Raw genomic sequence first — 23,399 nt, 5'->3', positions numbered from 1 at the left:
GTACCAGCTTTTACCTTTTACTAATAAATGGATAAATTACCAAAGTGCATAGAATTCTAGTCTCTGTACAAGTGGATATGGCCGATAACACTGTAATCTACTTTTTTTTACCTAAATATCAAAAACATAAAATAACCGACTCCAACAGGAAATAGTGTTCTTACAATTTCTCCATTTTGAAATGCAGGATTGTTAAGAAACACCAGGAACTTCCATCCTATACCAGTCATTACATCTGAAAAACATATCATTCATAAGACACTTTATTTTTATCATAGTAGTCCAGCAAGATTTTTATGAAGTTTTTTTATAGTACCTTGATGATAGAAAGTGCCGAGTAGAATTGTCCTATTCTTGAAGTATATAACCTCGCAGAGGTCATCCTTCAAATAATTTACAAAGAATTTCCCGTTGCCCTTATAAGAGTAAATCAAAGTGAAACCGAACAAACCTCGACAATCAATGTTGAACTCTTTCATGTGACAGAGAGACTGTTCCGACTTCTTGAAATTCACATAGGTTTCATGTCCATTAGCAAGTACAAGAATTACTTTACTAGGAATAGATTCTCGAAGACTATTGACAAAGTTATCAGGTAGTTTTTGGAAATTGACAAATTTGTTTTCACATTAGTACTTTTAAATCATATAATATCATTAAACTCTTCAGGTATGCAATAAGATCAAATGATTGTAGAATGCACACTAGCATAATATTAGTGAAATATACCATTTCACGAAGGTCTCTGTCATCACGTGGAAGAGTTACAAAGAACGATGGATTTTCCTCGCTAAAGTACCTAAGCTGATGTAATGTTCGATAAAGAGCACACATAATATGTAGAGTTAAAAATTATGAATATTCTATAGTACATTATAAGGATTGATAGTGAATGTTAGTTTACCATCTCTGAATCTTTCAAGGTTTGCATGTTTGCACTACGGAAATCAGTATTTCCACTCATATCTGCAATATAAAGAGGCAATATAGCTCATATGAAATGACAATGATTGTATATCGGAGCCTCTGTAACACTATCATCTCCTAATACATCTAAAAAGTAGCAAGATTGTTCTGATGTTTACTTCCCAGAAAAATTGTACTAAATCAACTTTCAATTAAGTAACAAGAATGAGGAACACATTCGAATCATTATACCCATTGCAACAAACTAAACTTTGGAAATCTGTCTATGGTATCACGACTGAAAAAACAGAGTAGAACAACAAGTATTTACTATTACTAAAGGTCATTGTATTCACCATTACTAAATTATCGAAATTCTACACCGAGTATAAAACCAAGTACGGTACAATTACAGCAGAGTATCGCATATCAAATGACTTGGTCATGACTTTAAACAAAATAAAAAACTACAATTGTGAATTCATATATCGAATTCTACATACTTTGATGTTTACTATTGCTAAAATTAAACATCAATTTTCTCTGCTTCTCACATTGTGCGGAGACTACTAAAAAAATGATAAACTGGGCACTGAGTATAACAGATAATGTACAATTGAGGAAGAGTGCCCCATATCAAATTCCTTACCATGATTTTAAATAAAAGTAAAAACTACAATTGTGAATGCATATATCAAATAGAACATACCTACATGTTTACTACTCATAAAATAAAACATCAATTTGCTCTGCTTCTCAAATTATGCGGATACTACTATTCATAACCCGATCGGATTAAGTCTTTACATGCATTAATTAAGATCAATACAACTTGAATTACATTCTCAATGATCATACAGATCAGACCAGATAAGTAAGATAAACTATTATAACAACCGATTGGGAGAAATTGAAGCATACAACCGAACTTCAAATTAAAGAAACAGTAACAGAGGATTGAGGAATTAGTACTGTAGTGTAGATTATCTGAGGATTGAGCTTGGTATGAGGATTGATAGACCTTCTACCCCGGGGATTTGAGCAGGAATCGAGATGGTCCTATATCTGTATGCAACCCCTTTTGTACATTAGACAGAAGTAATAAATTCAACTACTTTTGACCTATATCCTTTTTATGAATCAATAAATAAATTTGTATTGTATGACTAAACAATTTAAAAATAATTTAATTTAATTACGTAATAAATCAAATGAGATATGTTGAAAATATTTGAATTTTACATAATTATTAGAAAAAATTTAAAAACATAATTATTTGAATTTAATTATTTGTTTATTGAGTTGTGGACGGAATGTTGTGTTAGCGGAGAAAAAAAATAGTGATTACTAATTTTATAATTATAATATATTACATCATTTTTTGAATATAATACGTAAATTTTTACAACTTTAAAAGTTAAGACTTTAGCATATTTTTAAGTAAGACTTTGGCGCTTTTTATAATATAGTGAAAATTATATAAGTTATGGACGAATTTTTTGTGTTAGCGGACAAAAAAAATATTTACTGTATTTTTTAAAAAAGTAATTTAATTAAAAAAATATATACTCAGTTTTGTTGTAAAAATTATTAAAATATTGTCTACTAAAAACGTAAAAGAGAAATGTTAAAATATGAGTTAAGAGACTTTTTATTGGTTAAATGTGAGAGAAAGAAAACTAAAATAAAATATTGAGATTTAAGGTTAAACTATAATATCAATTTTATATTTCAAAATAAACAGAACCTAAATAACTGTAATAAATAAATTAAATAAAACTAGAAGATAACCGTTTATGTTATAAAAATTACAAATTTCGAGAAAAAAATAATTCAAAATTGAAGAAATATGGAGCGCGCGTAGCGCGGGAAAGATAACTGGTTCTAATCAATGAACCGAAGCATGATCTTTTAAATCATAGTAATTTTAAAAATATATTTTTCACTATAACCATTGAACCATGTTAGCCTCTTTATACTAATTTTATAAAATAATAATGTAGGATATTCATAAGCATAAAATATATAATATCGATAGACGAACGTTCGATAAATAAATAAACTCATCAAATAAATTAATAATCTTGATAAATAAAAAAAATACATTTCTGAATGTATTCATTCATCGAGATTTTATTGTACATGTTTGTGACTGTTCTAGGGATGAGCAAACCCGGACAAACCGAAACCGAGACCGAACAAAACTGAAACTGAGACCGAACCATTAAAAATCGAACCAATTAATAATCAAACCGAATAAAAACCGATCCGATAATGTGATTGCAGTTTGATTTTAATATTTTTTAAACCCAATACAAACCGACCGAACCAAACCCTTCACAAATTTTCAACACATTTGTAATTCACAAGTCAATTGATTACCCTTTATTTTCATTACTTTGATAATTTGGTTGATTACCTTTTTACCATTAAAATTGACGTATAATTTATATATGTCTTACAACACAATCAAATAATCACGTTTATCCCAACATGAGCAAAATGTCAATGGGATAGGCCGGTACAAAAATATCTCGGTACTTTTCTTAGTCATCTATGAAGAAGGTCGTAAAGAAATAGATTTAAGACAAAAAGATTTAAAGAAAAAGATTATTCTCTTTACCAAAATATATGTATATCCATTCACGATCTTATAATAAGAGTAGAGAATCATTCTCTATGAATCGATAATTAGTTAAAAATTATGAACATAAAATCATATTTATAAATAAATAATTTAGAATCGATCTATAACCCCGTAAGCACATAATATGTGATGTCGAGTATGCTCATGAATTGCATGGGGGAAGTAATTAATACAGCTGATATTTGAACATGTCGAGAATATAAAAAAAAATAAACAACGCACATAACGATCATCGCCCATTTCACGATAATTTTAAAATTTTAATTACTGTTAAAAACTAAAAATATCTCGGTATAAAATGTTTAGCTACCATCATTAATAATAATCATGTTTCATTTCAATAATTTGAATAAATTTTTATTGTGTATTTAATTCAAATCATTTAACTTAAAGAGCAAAATGTTCAAATATCCCTCCATTTAATCATTTGCAAATGGAGGGATATTTTCCCGCTTTTTTTGTTTGAATTTACTTAAATGACAAAAAAAACAACCAAATGCAAAAACAAATCGGTTGAAATAATTAAATTGATTGCAAGCGATTGTATGCGATAAATAAAAAAGGGAAATTCTCGATGGTACCATCGTATAATTGGTTTTTCTCAATGGTACACAAAAAAGTTTCGACTTCTAAACGGTACTATCTTATTATTGACTGTTTTCGAGAAATATCATTCATGTCAACAAACATTGGTCAAATGTTGGTCAAATGTTAAATCATTAAGAAATGACGATAAAAATAATCGAAATTGAAAATAATTACAACCACATGACATTAATAGCATTCTCTTACGGTTGTTAATGTTCAATTACTTATAATTACTTATCTCAGTTACATCAAATATAATATTTTTTTAACTTAACAAAAAATGACATTTACTAAATTTTGCCCATATATATTTGTCCTTTCGGATCCTTTAAATGGTTTTTTTTAAAATCACAAAATACGAAAATGATAGGGGATGAAAAGAGTTTTCTGAACAATATAGAACTAATAAATTATGATTTAAAATGAATTTGTTACGAATTTTACACTATTGCTTATTTGTGCATTCAGAAACTCTTACAAATTTTAATAATAAAGATGAAAAATAAGAATATCATATATAATATTATAAAATCCCAACTCTAAGCTCAGTAGTATCTGTTTTTCAAAGCCGATCCAAATTCTAAGCTCATTATAATCTACTTTCAATATCTTAATATTTAACAAATTTTAATTCTTTTTATCATAATATTATTATACTATTTTTTTAAATAACGGGATATTACGCGGTCTCAAGTACCTTTGTATCACAATGAGTATATGTTCATAAACGTTAAATCATAAACATTTAATATGGTTGTTAATATTTATGAATAGTTTGAACTTATTATTCTCATTATAATATTGCAATGATGTCAATGTCATATGGCTGTAATTATTTTTCAATTTCGATTATTTATATGGTCATTTCTTAAGTTTGACCAACGTTTGTTGACAGAAATGGTATTTCTCGGAAACAGTCAATAATATGATGGTACCGTCCGGAAGTCGAATTTTTTTTGTGTACCATCAAGAAAAGCCAATTATAAGATGGCACCATTAAGAATTTTCCAATAAAAAACGCAAAAAAATAATATATTTTTAAAAAAATTGAAACACCAATTCAAGATTAAACAATAGTTAGTTGTATTAGTCAAACTTTAAACTGTTAAAATGGAAAATCAAATAAAATTATTTTGATATGAAATTTTGGTTATAACACTAATATATATATTTATTGATATTCACACGGTCGAATCGTCAAAAAATATTTAAAAAAAAATCAAACACCAATTCAGGATTAAATACTAGTTAGCTGTATTAATCAAACTGAAGTTTGACAGTTAAAATGACAAACCAAATAAAATTATTTTGATGTGAAATTTTGGTTATAGCACTAATATATATATATATGGGGGGTTACTCGTATGCAAATCGATCGTTGAGAGATGTAGAAAAATACAGTGAAATCGGATTTTAAAAAAAAGTTACGGTTTGACGGGAAAAATCAAATTTAAAACGGAGGGGAGGGTGCAGATTAGTTGGTGAGGTGATTTAGGGGACCATTAGATTATGTAGATCTAATGGCTTAGATTGGTTTCTAGTTTTATTTTAATTTTAGTTTGTATTTGATCATTCCCCTATATATATATTGACATACATACGGTTGGATTAATCGAATAATAAACTTGGTCTATTTTAGCCGGATTTTTGAACCTTGCCGGAATCTAGAATTTTTCCGATTTCCGGCAAGATTTTTTTTTAAAATAAGTGTTTGTTAATTCGTCTAGACGGGGTCAAATTTAATATCTTATATTTTACAAGATACAGTGGAGTTTAATAATTGGGAGGGCTTTTTAAAATATTTCATAAATTTCAATTATTTTGGTGGGATTTTCAAATTTCAAGTGAAAAATTAATTTCGACCGTTGTCGGTTGAAGTTGCCCGGTCGAATTTAATGGTCGTATTTAACCGGTTGTGTTTATATGGTCGTATTTAAACTAAATACAACCGACTACTACATATCACTCTCATATGTACGAGCGGAACTAAAACCGGTCGTATTTAACTAAATATGACCGATGGCGGTCGTAATTAGCTAAATACCACCGATTTTGGACCGGTTTCAAAACAAAAATTAACACCATGACCACCTAATGTTTTACAGAATCCTACCCTTATTGCAGCCAGACAACTAGTACTCCCAAACCTGCATTTCCAAGAACCCTAGTGCAAGATTAAAACTTCATTATATTACAGTATAACAAAAGACCTAAACATTGTTACTGATAAACATATATGGACCGTCGCTGGCTTGATCCAACGGTTGTAAAGCAGTTGCCAGAAAAAATCAAAATGACAGTTAGCTGCCACTGAACAAGACCCGAAAATAAATCATATCTTCATATGCATATATACATTGGTTTATTGACTTTAATATTTTTTAAATAAGTAAAAACAGTCAAAAGAAAAGAAAAAGTAGTAGTTTATGTGCCAAATTGCCCAAATCATATGATCTTAAGTAGAAAATATGAATGTCAATTTTTGTTATCTAAACATTGAACTATCTACCTAAAATCCTCTGCAGAGCTTGTTAAAATTAGTTCATCAAATTATGCGATCACTAGAGGCTGATTTTTAGCTGAGGTGGAGGTAGATTCTATACATGTTACAAAAACCAAAGGAAAATGGTATCTTTGTACACATGCTAAAGCGAAGCAAAATGGTGGTCTCTGCATTTTACAAAAAACATGCACATCCCTAGTTTGAATTCCTATATTTTACAAATGATAATTTACATGTGTATCTGCAATTTTTGTTGCTATTGACCTTCTGACGGCATTTTACAAATACATCCAGGTAAAGGATTTGCATAGAAACTTTGCTCATGTTTAGGCGTAATGCCTGCTATTCTAAACTTCGGTGCTGCAGTTCTATTTGCGTGTATGTTCTTTATCTGTGTCGAAAAAACATCCCAACTTAGCTTCCCCTCATCCAATGCATCCACCAGTTTTGCAAAACTGTGTCTGTATCAATTCAAAAGTCATATAGATCAGATGCAATCATGCCAAGACTAACCACTGCACTAGAAGAGTGGCTGTATTGAATTCACTGTGATGTTTTGCATTACCTGTCAGGATCAATGGTTTTGCGAAACCCTTCAAACATACGGTGGCCACGCACTGCCTTGGCCATATTTCCATCATAAGTATACACAAAAACATCACTCTCCAGTGCTACAATGTAGTCCAAGGCTGCAAGCTTGTTGTGCTTACCTATAAAAGGTTTCAACTCCTCTTCTGTTGCTAAAGTCGAGTGATCATACACTTTTGGATATTTTTCAACGAGTGCATTCAAACTGTTTTCTCCATAGATCTTCCCTGCAGCTATGTAAATTTTAGTGTCTGAAGGATAGCCCATTGCTTCGAGAAACAGAGCTGCCTCTCTTGGCGTCATGGGACAGCCACCCTTTAGTCGCCGCTGTTTACTCTTGATGTTTTTCTCTTTCCAATGCTTCACCTGGTATCTCATCTTCTTAAGCTCCGCAGACTCCTTTGAGGTCAGATTGTGGTTGCAGCCTGTAAATGCTAGCATATCCTTTTCATATCTACAATATAGGATTCTATGCTAAGAAAATAAACACTTAACATTTTTGGGGGATAAATTGTCAATTGCAGAAAATTAATACCAAAAAAAGATGAGAGGTGGCAAGTTAAGGTCAAGGATCATTTGCAAATTATATTTATTAACTCATAATCTAAAAAAGTACCTTAGATGTAGAGCAACATAAGGGTCTTTGTCAAATTTAATTCTGTTTACTAGCCTGGATCCTAGATTATCAATTTCATCTGTGAATTGAAGAGCTTCATACATTGCGCGGCATCTTAGCCTCTGGATTGAGTTTGGGACATAATTATTAGCAAGGCGCGAATTGGTATGTGTAAATTCTATCACTTTGTTCATTTTCAATAATGGAAGTATCTGCTTTTTATAATAACTGGGCTGCAATTTAATAAAAAAAACAGTGTCAGAAATTTCTAGCACATTTAACTTCTTAAATCTTAACAAAACAGTAATCTTATACTTAAGTCACCTACATACCTTAGACCAGGAAACTGGGGATTTCACAAGAGGCTTTACAGCTGCGAGTTCTGGGGGCAGAGACTCCACTATTTCCACATCCTCTTGCAGAATATTCTTGAAGACCATCCAGTCAAAAATATCCTTAAAATCACTGATATAAATCAGTCTTAGAACAACAATATTAAATTATGTAGAAAAGGTGAGTTACTGTTTTTCCGACACCTAAATGTGCGAGGCAAAGATAATCTGAAAATGACAGCATGCAGTTTGATCTAGAATCAAAGGTACCTTGGGTCAGTCCAAAAGGATTTGTGATCCAAGGAAGGAAGAACCAGTGTAGCATTCATTATTTTGGCTATTGCAACCATATCACTTATCTACAAGAACCAAGTAATGGAGATTATTGCATCAACTTTTTTTAAGGCCAACATGTGATACTCACACACACATGCCTCCAATGGGACTTGAAACCCCAATTTTCTTTTACCAAGAAAAAAAGAATATCCGCTAGGTTACAGTGCTAGAATTTAAGAAAGCTAGTGTGTGACATCTCTAGATGCTTACTCCAGTTTTCATCTGATTCAGCCCGCCATTGGAATGAACTAGTATATAACCATTTGTGGTGGCGCTTTTATTTCCTGAAAGCATAATATAACAATGAGGATCGAGGATAAATAAGATCTGATTAATAAAAACAAATAAAATGTATAACAATAGTCAGTGCTGTTACTTTAAGCTGGGAATCAGAAACATACTGATTTCTTTGCTTGATCTATCAATGCATGTGTAGTAGTTGTCATTCCTGGGATTCTTCCATATTTCTGGAATCTGATGAAGAGAGACCAAATCATAAAGATGGCCGATAATAAAATTTGAAATTGAGACAACTGTTAACTATCTTAATTTTGGAGATCAACTTCAATCTTGTCAAACTACAAATTTCTTCCATACACAACAGTATCCTATAATATTTTTTTGCTTAACGATCAAAGTTTCTGGTTTTTTCATATCTTTAACTGGAAACTAATCAAATGTAACAATTATTTCAAAACAGTCTGCTTAATTGAGAGAGAGCTCTGACCAGGTAGTTCTTCATAGCTTCTCGAAGCTCAAGATTATTTTCTTCTGATTTCTCCTCAAAAATGTTCTCCTGAATATTGTTCACTACATTGGGATGTATAAAGAATTCATTTTTATTCAAGGGATGTACCAAAAAATCATTTGTCTTTGCAGGATGTTTCAAGAAGTCATTTTTCTTCACGGGATGTATTAAGAAATCATCTTTCTTCAGGGGATGGATCACGACATCATTTTTCTTTACCGGATGTATCAAGAAATCATTTCTCTTCATGGGATGTATCAAGTGATCATTTCTCTTCTTTGGATGTATCAAAAAATCATTTTTCTGCAGGGGATGTATCAAGAAATCATCTCTCTTCAAATCCGCAGTACTAGAATTGAGAAAGCTATGCATTAGAATCATCTTCAAAATAATGGTGAAGACTATTAAAAAAAGTAGAACTCCAGAAACCCAATGTCTTAAACTCTTATTTCTCGGCCTCAAAACTCTTAATAAAGATCTCATATTCCGTCTCAACATGACAGAACCATCCACCAGAGGCAACCCTGAGTGGTGGTGTAACGTATGGTTGTGGAGGTGGTTACGGCTACTGCCATCACTAGTGCATCCTCCACCGCCATCTTCATCATCATCTTCTTCTGTAGATTCAATGAAATCTTTTGGCCTTCTTCGTGATCTCGAGGTGGATAGGGGCAGAAGTGTATGGACCGAGCTAGCTTCAGCTATAGGTGACATCTAACGTGGGAGACGTTGTAAATTAATAAACAAAAATGTGAAATGATCATTGAATTGAAGCTTCTTGCCTAAGGTGAAATCACAAAGTTTGCTTTATTTGATTATCCCTAGTTTTTTGTTTTGTTGTCTGAGCATGCATTACGTGAAAATTGCACACTTTCATGTTTTTATGGCTTTTCTGATATTGTGTCCTAAAATTAAGGATGAACATCCACCTATCTCCCCTGTATTTTTTTTGCTCTAATAAGAAGAAACATTATTGAGCTTTAGACTACTACTAATATACTTACTAAATTAAGTTTACATTCAACTAATTTCCGGTCTCAATCAGTAAGATATAAATTTTAGGTAAAGTCATTGTCTAGTTTATGGAACTTCTGTAAAAATTTGTTCAAACCAGCAACTAATCTTAAGCCATAAAAAACAGGAATTGTATCTTGGTTTGGATTGTTGATCTCATTTCATCTGCAGAAACATTACAATTCGAAACAAAAAGCCTAAAAAAACCCACCAAAACTCAATAAGAACCAATATTACATCGATTAAAATGGCACTTTATTCGGTGATGGTTATTAACCATAGGTTGGCTACAAATTTAAGAAGCTTTAACCTATTGAAGGTACTTAGAACTTAGGTATGGGAAAAATTTGTAGTGACATTGGCAGTGTGTGAAGGAGAGGTGACATTGGAGTTGGAGGCATCACAATAGCCACGGAGAATGTCATCCTCCTCGGAAGTGAATCCGAGGGAGCCAAGCATGGAAGGCCAGCAATCATGTCCGATAATTCTTATAGCACGACAACAACTCGGGCCTAGGTACGCTTCTCCATTGAGGAAAAAAAGAATGACTTCACCGCTGCACGATTGGAGCTTGAACAGAGAGTCCCAACAAGTCGATGACCCCGCTGCTTCATCGACTTTTAGCCGTGCTGCTAGAGTTGATTTTGAGATGGATAATGGCCGAGACATTACAATGGTGAATGTGAAACAGGCTGCAATGAAGATGCAAAGAACTAGCAACTTAGAAGAGGTGGCCATGTTTCGGAGACAAAAATGGAATTTATATGGACATTTTTCTAGCTTATCTTATACAAGAAATCCCAGGCAAATGAAGGAACAAGAAACTGAAGTTTTAAAGAGGGAAATCAAAAGGTTTAGAAAATAAATCGTTAAAATAACTAACTGACGAGAACTAAAATTAATAAAATTTTCAATTACATTTAAGTGGGTTCTCAATCTGGTTTTTTAGCTGACTCTGGTTTTTCATTTGAACCAAAAAAATTAAATTATCAAATAAAAAAGAGAATTTACCAAAAATACTAACTTTTCTAAGTTTTTTTGTGATTTTACTATCTTCTCATTTTTTTGTAAAAATACGGAAATCTACCAAAATCAACCAGATACGCAACTAGTTGAATAAAGTTTTTTTTGGTTGATTTAAGTTGCATGTAAGGTTACATGTAGTTGCAGAAACTCGTCAAATGTTGCATGCATTTGATTACAGTTGCCAAAAAATCGTATTTTTGCAAAAAATTTTGAAAAATAGTATTTTTACAAATTAAAAAATATTTTTACAAATTTATTAAAAAAATGACAGTATTTTTACAAAAATATTTATAGACTTAGGTAATTTTAAAAAAAACCTATTTTAAAACTTAATAACTTGGTTTTGAAGGGGCTATTCAATAATTTGTATTTGTGCAAGGCTAAATAATCCGATAGCTTAAGAAGCCCATTAACATACACCCTACACGGGCTTCTCAGTTCCTAAATCTGAGAAAGTACTAAGAAGGCCCAAAACAAAATAAACCCAGTATAAACAATAGACCCACATTTATATATAACTACCATATCAATTAGGGTTTGACACTTCTTCTCCTTCAGCACCTCTTCATAGCATCGGGGTAAGCCACTTCTCAGATCAACCGAAAATGGTGAAGGGCAGACAAGGCGAGCGTGTTAGGTAACGCCATCTCTCTCACTCACTCCCTCTCTCCCCTCTCTCTCCCAATCTCTCTCTCTCTCTCCCCCATCTCTCTCTCACTCTCCCCCATCTCTCTCTCCACCTCCCCTCGCTCTCTCTCTCTTCCTCCCTCCCTCTCTCTGTCTCCCTCTCCCCCTCTCTCTCTCCCCCTCTCCCCCTCTCTCTCACACATTTAGTATGTTTTGTCTGAATAAAATTGTATTATGTTTGTTAGGCTCTATGTACGAGGAACAATCTTGGGTTACAAGAGATCAAAATCAAACCAGTACCCAAACACATCTTTAGTTCAGATAGAAGGTGTCAACACTAAAGAAGAGGTTTCATGGTACCAAGGAAAGCGTGTGGCTTACATTTACAAAGCCAAAGTTAAGGTTGGTGGGTCCCATTATCGTTGTATTTGGGGTAAGGTTATTAGGCCTCATGGTAACACTGGTATTGTTCGTGCTAAGTTCACCTCCAATCTGCCTCCTAAGTCCATGGTAATTGTTTGAAATCTACGATGTTTTTGTGTATGTTCTTGTTGAAATGTGGGTTATGGTTTGTTGATTTTGTTGCTGGGTGTTGGTTTTGTAGGGATCGAGGGTCAGGGTCATGATGTACCCGAGCAACATATGAGGTAATGTTTATAATTCATTGATTTTGTTTCGTATTTGAATTGCTTCTTTAGTTTTAATTTAATTTAGTTGGTTTTTTTACTTTAAAAGATATAAGTATGTTGTTCAGTGATGGCTATTTTTGCCAATTTACTGCACATAAATTTGTTGAATTTTTCTGCGAATATATGGGTTTTTGACAAATGTAAGATGCATTGTTATCTAATATTTGGAAATGTACTGCAGACGTTAACTTTCATGTTGCATTGTTGCTTGTATTAATGTAAATTGCTTGTTTTTTTAGCTAATGGTTGTTACTTTTTGTCAAACCTGTTCTGTTGCTAATTTTCATGCGTTTGTGTTGTGTTGGTTTAAAAAACACGGAATGAGGATCCGTTTTTTGAATTTCGTTGAATTTGAGTGAAAGAATGCCAGTCTTCTTGTCATAATTAAGCAATTGAGTTACATTTAAGAATAACGTAAGTTCCAATTCCATGTTTGTTTCTAATAGATGAACACTCTAGTATAACTATAAGTGTGAATAGTATTAGCAAATTGAAATGTGTTTTGGTACGTAATTTGTTGACTTTTTCTGCAAAAATATAGGTGTTGGTAAGTGTAATATACTTGACCAAGGTCTTTAGTGTGGTGTTTGTTTGTTCTTGCTAAGAAGTCGTGCTCTTCTCTTAATCGGTAATAAATGGAGTTAACTGTATTCGTGAAGGGCCTTGTTAGAGCTGAACCATATACTTTTACTTTTATCAGCGGTTTACTGTTGTGCAGTTATGTCATGATAATACAATGTGAAAACAAATTGTGCAAAACAAAATTGTATGATGCTGAATTAGTCACTACATGTCCTTGATATGTAGCATTGCTTTCTGGTCATAGGTAACATGTTTTTTCCTTGTAAAAAGGGGCTGATGTGTTGGTGTTGTAGATAAATATTTCTTTCAAAAAGTGAATTTCTATGTGTGCATAATTTCTTTTCCAGTGTGCTGCATCCTACTGTTGTTTTTGGGAGTAAATGGAATTTCGGAAAATAGAAGAAATCTGAAAATTTTATGAATGAACATTCATGATTTTCATTGCCTTGTCTATTCTGTTTTAAATACAAATTGTAGTGAAGCTCAGAGTCACCCAATCAAGATGGAAAACTTCATTCTCCATGTAACTCATTTTTCTTCACAGATGTCATCAAAGATTTTTTCATTCTTCCCTCCCATCTCCATTTTCTCCTTTAGTTCTGTTCACAATTTCCCATTTTATTCCATCCATTCTCCGTGGCCAAATGAAGCCTATTGTTGTTTTTGGTTAAAATGAGTCATGAGTGGTGGTACGGGGAAGGAATGGAATGTATAGTCAGTCATAAACAAATTTCAAAAGTGAGAGATTGCAAAATTTGTATGATATAATTTTAAAGGATAATTAGTAGAGGGGATAGTGATCATATTTTTTGAAACTGGTGTATTTGAGATCTAGTTTTGAATGCTTGCATTGAGTTGGAAAGGAATGAAAACTTGTACCCATGAATTTTTACAAATTTCATTTCTTTCCCCTCCTAATTTTATTCTTCCTAATCAAACTCAACACGGGTTATATTCCAGTCTTATTTTTTAATAGACCTATATATTTTGGTCTATGTTTCTATTTTAGCTCATTTGTTTTTGTTTCTCATTGCAGAATCACTGGACTGGTGGGAACATTACATTGCTTGCTTTGGAGGGTTTTAGCTTACCAGGTCGAAGCCAGTGATGTATTAGATAGACTTTTTTCCAGTGCAAACTTAGAATCTAAGACATTGTTTTTATGTAATTGCTTGGTGTTGAGAAGACTTATAATTTTGGTTCATTTCAATTGTGATGCATGAAATCTTTGAATGAGTATGACTAGTTTGTTACCAGTATATGGGTTTTTAATTTATTGCTTCTCCAATCAGAATCTGCCTCTGATTAGTAGAGGATTAGCTTATTAGATATGGTAGCGATGGTTTGCTTTGTTTTGGCTGCATCGTAGGAGTTGTTACCAAGTGTTTCCTGGGGTAGTAGGTCGTTTGATACCTCTTGCATTATTTAGATCATCAAGAATGTGTTTTTGTGACGGTGCATTGTACCGTAGCATGCACCAAAATATAGAAGCTGAGTGAGTCATCAGACCTGGATTGAAATCTGATTTTTTTTTCCTTTGAATCCTAAATAATCATTGTTTTTGATTTGGTGATGATCGTTTCCCAAGACCTGATTTTTCTCTGAAACATGCAAGCTCTACAATTTCAGTATGTGTTGATACATTTTAAGATGATACAAAATCCATGTCAAAAGATGATACCATATGATATTCACTTCAGAAGCTTATCAGCTTAGTTATTTCAATGTATTAAGCTTGTAAGTTGTTTTCCCACTTGTTTAGTGTTACATTTTGCTGAAAAATGTGATCTTAACACATGTTGAATCACCCTCAATATAGGAACTTTCTCTCGTGAATGTGGAACTCTGAGAGAGATCCAGAATGATTACAAAATCTTTAATAGATTTAGACGATTCTAAGGAAACAAGTAGAATTTGATTCAAGTACAAGTCTATTGTCACTTTGCTTATATTACAATGGTCCACGCGAGCTACACTCTGAATTCCAAAATACTGCATCACCAAGAAACACACAGACACCTATAATTTCATTACATAATAGTATAATTTTTACACCCATGACTCATCAACAGTGACAGACCTCGTCTTCAATTTTTATTTTCTTTACAACTCTAACCAGTAAAAGAGAGGTTGAGACATTTGATGGTTGAATCGAATCAACCTAAATGTCAGCAATAACAGGGAACCGATTCTTCACAGTCGGCCTCGTATCAGCATGGTACTTATCAAACATTGGGGTTTTATTGCTGAACAAATATCTGTTAAGCAACTATGGATATAAGTATCCAATTTTTTTGACTATGTGTCACATGATAGCCTGTTCATTATTGAGCTACATAGCTGTTGCATGGATGGAGCTGGTTCCTCGGCAAACGATCCGATCACGGGTTCAGTTCTTTAAGATTTCTGCACTTAGTTTTGTCTTCTGTGCTTCTGTTGTGAGTGGAAACATCTCGCTCAGGTATTTGCCTGTGTCGTTAAATCGGGCTATTGGAGCCACCACACCATTTTTTACTGCTGTATTTGCATATTCGATCACCATGAAGACGGAGTCTCAGCTCGTATATGCCACTCTTGTTCCGGTAGTCACTGGAGCCATAATTGCTAGCGGGGTATGAAAAGGAAGAAAACTTGTTTCATGTGTTACTTCTTATTGCAAATTTGAATAATTATTCAGATTTGTTTTTTAAAAACTCTTAAAGGTTCTCATTGCTAACTGTAACATTTGTTTGCAGATTTATTAATTTATTTTGTCAATTCCTTTTTCATTTCATATGACTCAATATTCCAAATATAGTATTACTTTCTCTGCATGTTTATAACTGTCACAACTAGCGTTAGCATAACCGTTCTAAAGTTGTCTGAAACTTTTCTAAAGACAGGTAAATTTGTTAATTGTCAAAGAGCTTGCCACATACTGGCAATTTGATGTTTTTATCAGAGTATAACTATTCAAGAATACTATATGCCCGTTCTGGATCTATTTTAGTGTTCCACTTGAATGTCGCAGGGGGAGTCAAGTTTCCATTTCTTTGGATTATTAATGTGTGTTGCTGCTACGGCTGGTAGAGCATTCAAAACAGTGCTCCAAGGGGTCCTGCTTTCTTCGGAAGGGTAATTTCTTTCTTCATCATCTTTTTTCCATCTCCTTAATTGCATTTGGTCAAAACTTTGTTTGATATATATTGAATCTTTGTTACCTATATGTTTTTCAAGGGAAAAGTTGAATTCTATGAATCTCCTTCTATACATGGCTCCTATAGCTGTTGTACTACTACTTCCTGTAACACTTTACATAGAAGGAAATGTGGTTAATATTACATTAGCTCTTGCAAGCGTTGATTTCATGATCGTGTGGTACCTACTATTCAACTCGGTGCTTGCTTATTTTGTGAATTTGGCCAACTTTTTGGTCACAATGCACACCAGTGCTCTGACTCTCCAGGTACCTTATCTTCCTTTTATTTGTTAAAGTGTTTGTTTCCTGGGAAAAAAGTGTGATCGCCCGCTTAATTACATACGAGGTTCCCCTTACGTCAAGTGTATGTACTTCTTTTTGATCGATGTCTACATCAGGTGTAAAAACTTATTTTTGATCTGCAACTTGCTAGACACATACCAATTCCTACGAATTCATGACCAGTTTACTGGATCATATATACAAAGTCTTATTTTCTGACTTCATTTAGATGAAATGTGTTTGCTTGCAAGAGCTTGGCCTGACCTTATCTTTGCTATAGCATGTATCAATATCTTTGACAAGGAAGAGTTTTAGGGCATTCCCTCGAGGATTTAGATAAATGCTCTAGGATGGTGTCAAAAATCTTTTGTGTCTTCTCCCATTTTCATATCAATTTCTATGATGTTAATGAATAATGTTAACGGAAGATTGTATCATAACAGAGAAAATGTAGTTCAGCTGAATCAGATTGTGGCTTCGCTAAGGTAGTCTCTTGGTCCAGTAACCTAATCGTTATGTTCTTCCAGGTCTTGGGGAATGCTAAAGGGGCAGTAGCGGTGGTTGTCTCCATATTGATTTTTCAAAACCCCGTATCAGTAACAGGAATGCTTGGGCATGCACTTACAGTTTTTGGGGTTATCCTCTACAGCGAAGCCAAAAAACGTAGCAAATGTGACATTGGCTTGGATAAAAAAGTTCCTTTAACTGGGGGGAAGGGGTGAGAGTTCTGAATCCAGTATTGTATACTGTTGTACAGCTCTTCCAGCACTGAATCAAAGAGGAACCTCACTTTTTGGGTTTTTGTATATCGTTCATTCAGAAAGGTTTTTATTACGCTAACTGAATACCTATGGGTTTTCTGTTTTGTGGTTTGATTAAGTTCGCTTTAGGAAAGAAGAAAATCCTAATGCGATAATCCTTGTGAAGAACAGAATATAGGAATTTATAGTTAACAGATGCACTTGTATTACTACTTTAAGGCCTTTCAAATTGTGTTTACCATTAATCTGTTTACGATTCCAATGATGCATAGCTAACAATTTGCACTTGTATTACTACTTTAAGATATTTCAAATTGTGTTTACGACTAATCTGTTTAACGAGGTGCTAAACATGGATGCAATGAAAATTTTTAGCCAAAAAAATTTAATTCACCCTAGTCAAACACAATATTAGTGTTTCTATTGCATTTTCTTTAAAAAAATTGAAAGAAATAACACCCAATAAGAGGATTTTTTTTAATCTTATGTCGAACTCACACCAAGTACTACGATCACAAGTTATAAACTTCAACACTAGCAATAATCTGTATGTATACAATGTACCAAAAAAACCTAATTATTCACTACGGCTTACATACACCTCTTGCTAACCATGAATCTGAGTTTAATCATTTGGTAAATTGACTGTTGAAACTCCAGAAAACGCAAAAAACATAACAGCTAATTCAAACAGACAAATTCCTCCAAATTTTTCACATTAGCCCAGTAAACCAGCTCAACCTTTCGATCTTCACAAATATACATATGTATTTTTGTTATATATTTCTATTTTAATTCATGAACCGGACTGGTGGAAACATTTCATTGCTTGCTTTGGAGGGGTTTAGCCTACCAGGTCGAAGCCAGTGATGTATCAGATAAACTTTTTTCCAGTGCAAACTTAGAATCTAAGACTTTGTTTTTATGTAATTTCTTGGCGTTGAGAAGACTTTTGGCATCATTTTTGCTCATCTCTGCTGCAATGCTTGAAATATTTGAATGAGTATATGATCATTTTATTACAAGTATATGGATTTTTATTAAACTGCTTCTTAAATCTAAATTTGACTCTGAATAGTTGATAATTGGCTTATGAGATATGGTACTGGTGATTTGCTATGTTTTGGCTGCCTCCTGTGTTTCCCGGGGTTAGTAGATCATATTATACTTCTTACTTCATACTTCATTTAGTTGATTCATAGCGTGTTTATTTGGTAACACCTGATTTAACTCTAAAACTCGCGATCTTCACAATTTTAGTATGATCTGATGCAAATTTTATAGACTGGTCAGCTTATATGTTCAATGTATTAAGCTTGCTACTGTAATTGTTTGCACGTGATGATTAAATCGCTTCAAACCTAAACCTACCTCAAACAACTTTCAAGAGCACCCTTTGCTTGCGATTTAATCATTCATTTTGCTGTAAATGTGATTTTAATCCACATGTTCAAGCACCCTCTATATAGGAACTTTCTCTTATAGACGTGGAATATTTAAGATATATCTAGAGTGATTATTTTTATCAGTGATTTAGAGTATCCCAAGGATTAAAGTAGAATTTGATTTAACTACAAGTCTATGATCACTTTGCTTAAATTATAATGGTCTACACAAGCTACATTTCACATTTCAAATCTCTGCAGCATCGGCAAGTTCAATCTTTTTCACTAGTATAAACAATAAAGAGATGCTGAGAATTATATTTTTTGGTTGAATTGAATCAAACTAAATGTCAGAAATGACAGGGAGCCGATTCTACACAATCTGGCTCATATCAGCATGGTACTCATCAAACATTGGGGTTTTGTTGCTTAACAAATATCTATTGAGCAACTATGGATTTAAGTACCCATTCTTCTTAACTATGTGTCACATGACAGCTTGTTCATTGCTGAGTTACGTAGCTGTTGCGTGGATGGAGCTGGTTCCTATGCAAACGATCCGATCATGGGTTCAGTTCTTTAAGATTTCTGCACTGAGTTTTGTGTTCTGTGCCTCTGTTGTGAGTGGAAACATTTCACTGAGGTATTTGCCAGTGTCGTTTAATCAGGCTATTGGAGCCACTACACCATTTTTTACTGCTGTGTTTGCATATTTGATCACCATGAATACGGAGGCTCTGCTCGTTTATGCCACTCTTGTTCCCGTAGTCACTGGAGTCATAATTGCTAGCGGGGTATGAAAAGATGAAAACTTCTTCCATGTGTTACTTCTTGTTGCAAACTGTATAATTATTCTGATTTGTTTTCTAATTGCTAACTAATACTCTATGCCGGTTCTGAATCAATTAAATGTTCCTCTTGCATATCACAGGGGGAGCCAAGTTTCCATCTCTTTGGTTTTATAATGTGTGTTGGTGCTACGGCCGGTAGAGCACTCAAAACAGTGCTCCAAGGAGTCTTGCTTTCTTCAGAAGAGTAATATTCTCTTTCCATCATCTTTTTTCCCATCTCCAAAATGCATATGGTCATGCCAACTGCTAAGGACCAGATTCCGCTTTGCTTGATATATATCGAATCTGTTTATCTATTTTTTTTCAAGGGAGAAGTTGAATTCTATGAATCTCCTCCTATACATGGCTCCAATAGCTGTTGCTCTGCTACTTCCTGTAACACTTTATATGGAAGGAAATGTGGTCGGTATCACATTAGCTCTCGCAAGCATTGATTTCAGGATCGTGTGGTACCTATTATTCAACTCGACGCTTGCATATTTTGCGAATTTGGCCAACTTCATGGTAACGAAGCACACCAGTGCTCTGACTCTCCAGGTAAAATTTCTTCCTTTTATTCGCCAAAGTATTTTTTTTTATTTTATGGGAAAAAATGTGTGAAATTCCTATTTAGACAGGTATGCTGAGTATGCCTCAGCATATTACCACTGATATATACGAGTCTACTTAATAAATTATGTTAACTGGGAGATTGTTTCATATCAGAGAGTTTAGTTTAAGTGAATCAGTGGCTTCGTTAAGGTAGTCTCTCGGTCCAGTAACCTAATTGTTATGTTCTTCCAGGTCCTGGGGAATGCTAAAGGAGCAGTAGCGGTGGTTGTCTCCATACTGATTTTCAAGAATCCGGTATCAGTAACAGGAATGCTAGGCTATGCACTTACAGTTTTCGGGGTCATCCTCTACAGCGAAGCCAAAAAACGTAGCAAATGAGACAGTGGCTTAACATTCACCTTGGATGAAAAAATTCTTTTAACAGGAGAGAAGGGGGTTAGAATCCTGAATCAGATATTGTGTACTGTTTCACAGCTCTCATCCAGCACCGAATCAAAGAGGAACCTCGCTTTTTTGGTTTTTATAGTTCATCCAGAAAGATTCTTACAATGTAGCCTTTACACACAAAGATTCAGAATTTTTTCGATGTCTAGATACCTATGGGGTTTTTCATTTTGTGGTTTGGTCAATATGCAAATCAAGGTGGCTTAATATTTAGTCATGATCAATTACAAAAACACTATCTGCCTTATCTGTTATTGATCAATCGCGGAAATTTAAATACTCACGTGCTTGGTCTTTTCTGTTATGATCAATCATAGAAATTTATATACTCTGAGCACTCCACCTCGACCCAGATTCATACTTTCAAAGTCTTAACAAGAAATGAAGAGTATTGGCAAGATTAAAAGTCTTGCAGATGGACCTGGATTATGAAGAACACTAGTTTAAACTTGTAAGATACATTATAGGCAGAGGATTTTTGACAGATAGTCAATCAAATAATATATTAGCAGCAGTACACAATAAGGCCGAGCATAAATTGCGTCACAAGACGTGCAAATCAGTCTTTTTAATTGCACTTTTGGAGTTACTCCCTCCAGGCCAAATTAGGGTCTCATTTAATTTTTACAAGTAATTTAAGATAACTTATTCCATACTTCCGTTAATTAATTTTCAATTTTTTTTAATAAAATTTAGGTTTAAATTTTTAATTATAAAAAAGAAATTAAAAAATAATCAAAATAAATATACAGTTAAAGCATTTTAAAATAAGTATAAAAGTCAAAGCTAATAACTAATTTGGGACCGGGAGTATCATTTATCAATCATGATGACTAAGGTACTTAAAGTGCATGCATAAAGTTATTCCCATTGTGCATCTAAATTAATTTTCACCCCTTTCTTTGTTTTACTTTTGCCCTCCTCTTGTAATCCTGTGTTTAGGCACAATAAAGTATATTAAAATAAAATTAGTCCAGTCAGTGTCCATGTTTGGTTTAGGGGTGAATTATGATTGAGGCACCTAATTCCAGCTACCATTCCACTTCTTACCTAAATTCCCATCGCTTATTTGGTATTGGTTCCACCAAAAAATAAATCATCCCGTGGAAGATTTATATTTTGATAAACTTGAAAAAAAATTAACATAATGAAACTGATTATAAATATTTCAATGGTATTACAATAACTTAGAATCTGACTACAAATATTTCATTGATAATTTTATTTCAAAAAATAATAAAGACACCAAATAATATGTTCACATGTGATTAGGGGTGAACGAAAAACTAATCAAACCGCAAAATCGACTCAACCCGTCCCACTATCCAAAACCTGAATTTTAATTGGTTTAATTTTTTATCAACCCGAATATAATAAATTGGGTCAATGTTCAAAAAATTTAAACTCTTACTGACTCAACTCAACCCGATTTTTTAATTATAGTATTATTATTTAAAATTTTAATTTATGTATTTATTGTAATAAATAATATATTCAAAATAAAATAATTATTTTACGGGTAACACACTTTAAATTATTGGCTTTAAACTAGAATGTAATTTTGACCCCTAAAAGTATTTAAATAATTTTATTCGAGTTTTAACCCAAAACAATCCGACAACCTGACCCAATGTATAAAGGATATGATTGGATTAAAAATAATTTTTTTAGTTAACAAGTTCATTTTTTAAAACCGTATTTTTTAGTTATCAAATGACCCCTAACTCTTAACCATTTAACTTTTAACCTCCGCGATAACACGTACATGTGAATCATAGGCTGCCCAATCTACGCTAAAAGCACACTTGGATTCATCCTTCAACTGGCTAGACGCCCAAAACTTGCTCTCCTTTTTTCTCTAGGTTTAGCAGTTAATTGATTCAAATTTATATTTTTTTCATGTCTTTTCTTCACAAATAACAATATATCAAACCAAATTTTCCGAGTTCGAATTTAAACATTCATGTCGAATCGAACTTATCTGGTTCAAATCGAACAAACTCTGTGTGTTATCATCAATATTGAACAATTAAAAATGATAATAAAATTTTAATTTAGTAAACAAATATAATAGTAAAATTTGAACTTCAAATATATCAAATTATTTTTCAAGTAGTGTCGATTATCTCGAATTCATTTATGACAGTGATATTTGTATCTTTTTTATTTATGATATATATACATACCGAATCTCGTCTCATTGAACATTATTGATAAATTAACAAGTACTCACCTCACACATCGGGAACCGGGCTGGTAGACACTACTCCCTCCCTCTCTTAATACATTTCCTATTTTTCTTTTTGATCATTCAAAATACTTTTTCTATTTTCATTTTAAGTCATAAAATTATCTTTAAAATTGTGCCAAAATATCCATATCTCAAATTGCCAGCAAATTGTTAACAAATATTTTAAACCAAAATATAATCATATTATCGTAATATCAACAAAACAAAAATAAAAAGCAGCCCTCTTTTTACTCGTACCCGACTCCCTCTTCACCTATGAACCCTAATTTCCCAACCCCTCCCTATTCGCTCTTGGATTAAACACAACTTTCAATTTTCTCTTCACCCACAAACGCTAATTCCTCCGCTCTAATTCTTTCTTCGATTAAACACTTGATTAAACTGAGTAATATGAATACGCATTATGGATTTTCAGATTCCGACGATGAGGCTACAGGTTTGTATCGATGTTCTGATCCTGACCACTATGACAAAGGGATTCTTTGTGACGGCG

At 33.1% G+C, this 23,399-nt stretch overlaps 4 protein-coding genes across 4 annotated transcripts; 3 read left to right on the top strand and 1 right to left on the bottom strand.

Moving 5' to 3' along the window:
* Positions 1 to 6,787: 6,787 nt before the first annotated feature.
* On the bottom strand, positions 6,788 to 10,032 carry LOC141678155 (O-fucosyltransferase 19-like). Its single transcript, XM_074484404.1, has 8 exons — positions 9,244 to 10,032; positions 8,918 to 8,990; positions 8,727 to 8,800; positions 8,451 to 8,539; positions 8,181 to 8,313; positions 7,849 to 8,081; positions 7,210 to 7,686; positions 6,788 to 7,105 (listed from the first exon to the last, which is right to left on the bottom strand). The coding sequence occupies exons 1-8, from the start codon at positions 9,976 to 9,978 to the stop codon at positions 6,901 to 6,903; spliced, it is 2,019 nt and encodes a 672-aa protein (XP_074340505.1). The 5' UTR covers positions 9,979 to 10,032; the 3' UTR covers positions 6,788 to 6,900.
* A 1,751-nt stretch (positions 10,033 to 11,783) lies between these two features.
* LOC141678158 (large ribosomal subunit protein eL33w-like) lies at positions 11,784 to 14,478 on the top strand. The gene is made up of 4 exons (XM_074484406.1): positions 11,784 to 11,941; positions 12,177 to 12,441; positions 12,536 to 12,578; positions 14,239 to 14,478. The coding sequence occupies exons 1-3, from the start codon at positions 11,910 to 11,912 to the stop codon at positions 12,575 to 12,577; spliced, it is 339 nt and encodes a 112-aa protein (XP_074340507.1). The 5' UTR covers positions 11,784 to 11,909; the 3' UTR covers position 12,578; positions 14,239 to 14,478.
* Positions 14,479 to 15,028: 550 nt separating this feature from the next.
* Positions 15,029 to 17,615, top strand: LOC141678157 (putative sugar phosphate/phosphate translocator At3g11320). The gene is made up of 4 exons (XM_074484405.1): positions 15,029 to 15,814; positions 16,213 to 16,316; positions 16,419 to 16,647; positions 17,190 to 17,615. The coding sequence occupies exons 1-4, from the start codon at positions 15,368 to 15,370 to the stop codon at positions 17,382 to 17,384; spliced, it is 975 nt and encodes a 324-aa protein (XP_074340506.1). The 5' UTR covers positions 15,029 to 15,367; the 3' UTR covers positions 17,385 to 17,615.
* A 361-nt stretch (positions 17,616 to 17,976) lies between these two features.
* On the top strand, positions 17,977 to 20,789 carry LOC141678224 (putative sugar phosphate/phosphate translocator At3g11320). The gene is made up of 4 exons (XM_074484487.1): positions 17,977 to 19,602; positions 19,740 to 19,843; positions 19,968 to 20,196; positions 20,443 to 20,789. The coding sequence occupies exons 1-4, from the start codon at positions 19,156 to 19,158 to the stop codon at positions 20,587 to 20,589; spliced, it is 927 nt and encodes a 308-aa protein (XP_074340588.1). The 5' UTR covers positions 17,977 to 19,155; the 3' UTR covers positions 20,590 to 20,789.
* The last annotated feature ends 2,610 nt before the right edge of the window (positions 20,790 to 23,399 follow it).

This window comes from Apium graveolens, chromosome 8, assembly GCF_009905375.1.
Source record: "Apium graveolens cultivar Ventura chromosome 8, ASM990537v1, whole genome shotgun sequence".
In the NCBI taxonomy this organism is placed as follows: domain Eukaryota; kingdom Viridiplantae; phylum Streptophyta; class Magnoliopsida; order Apiales; family Apiaceae; genus Apium; species Apium graveolens.
Note: the sequence above shows the minus strand (reverse complement) of the source record. Positions and strands in the feature narration are given on the sequence as shown.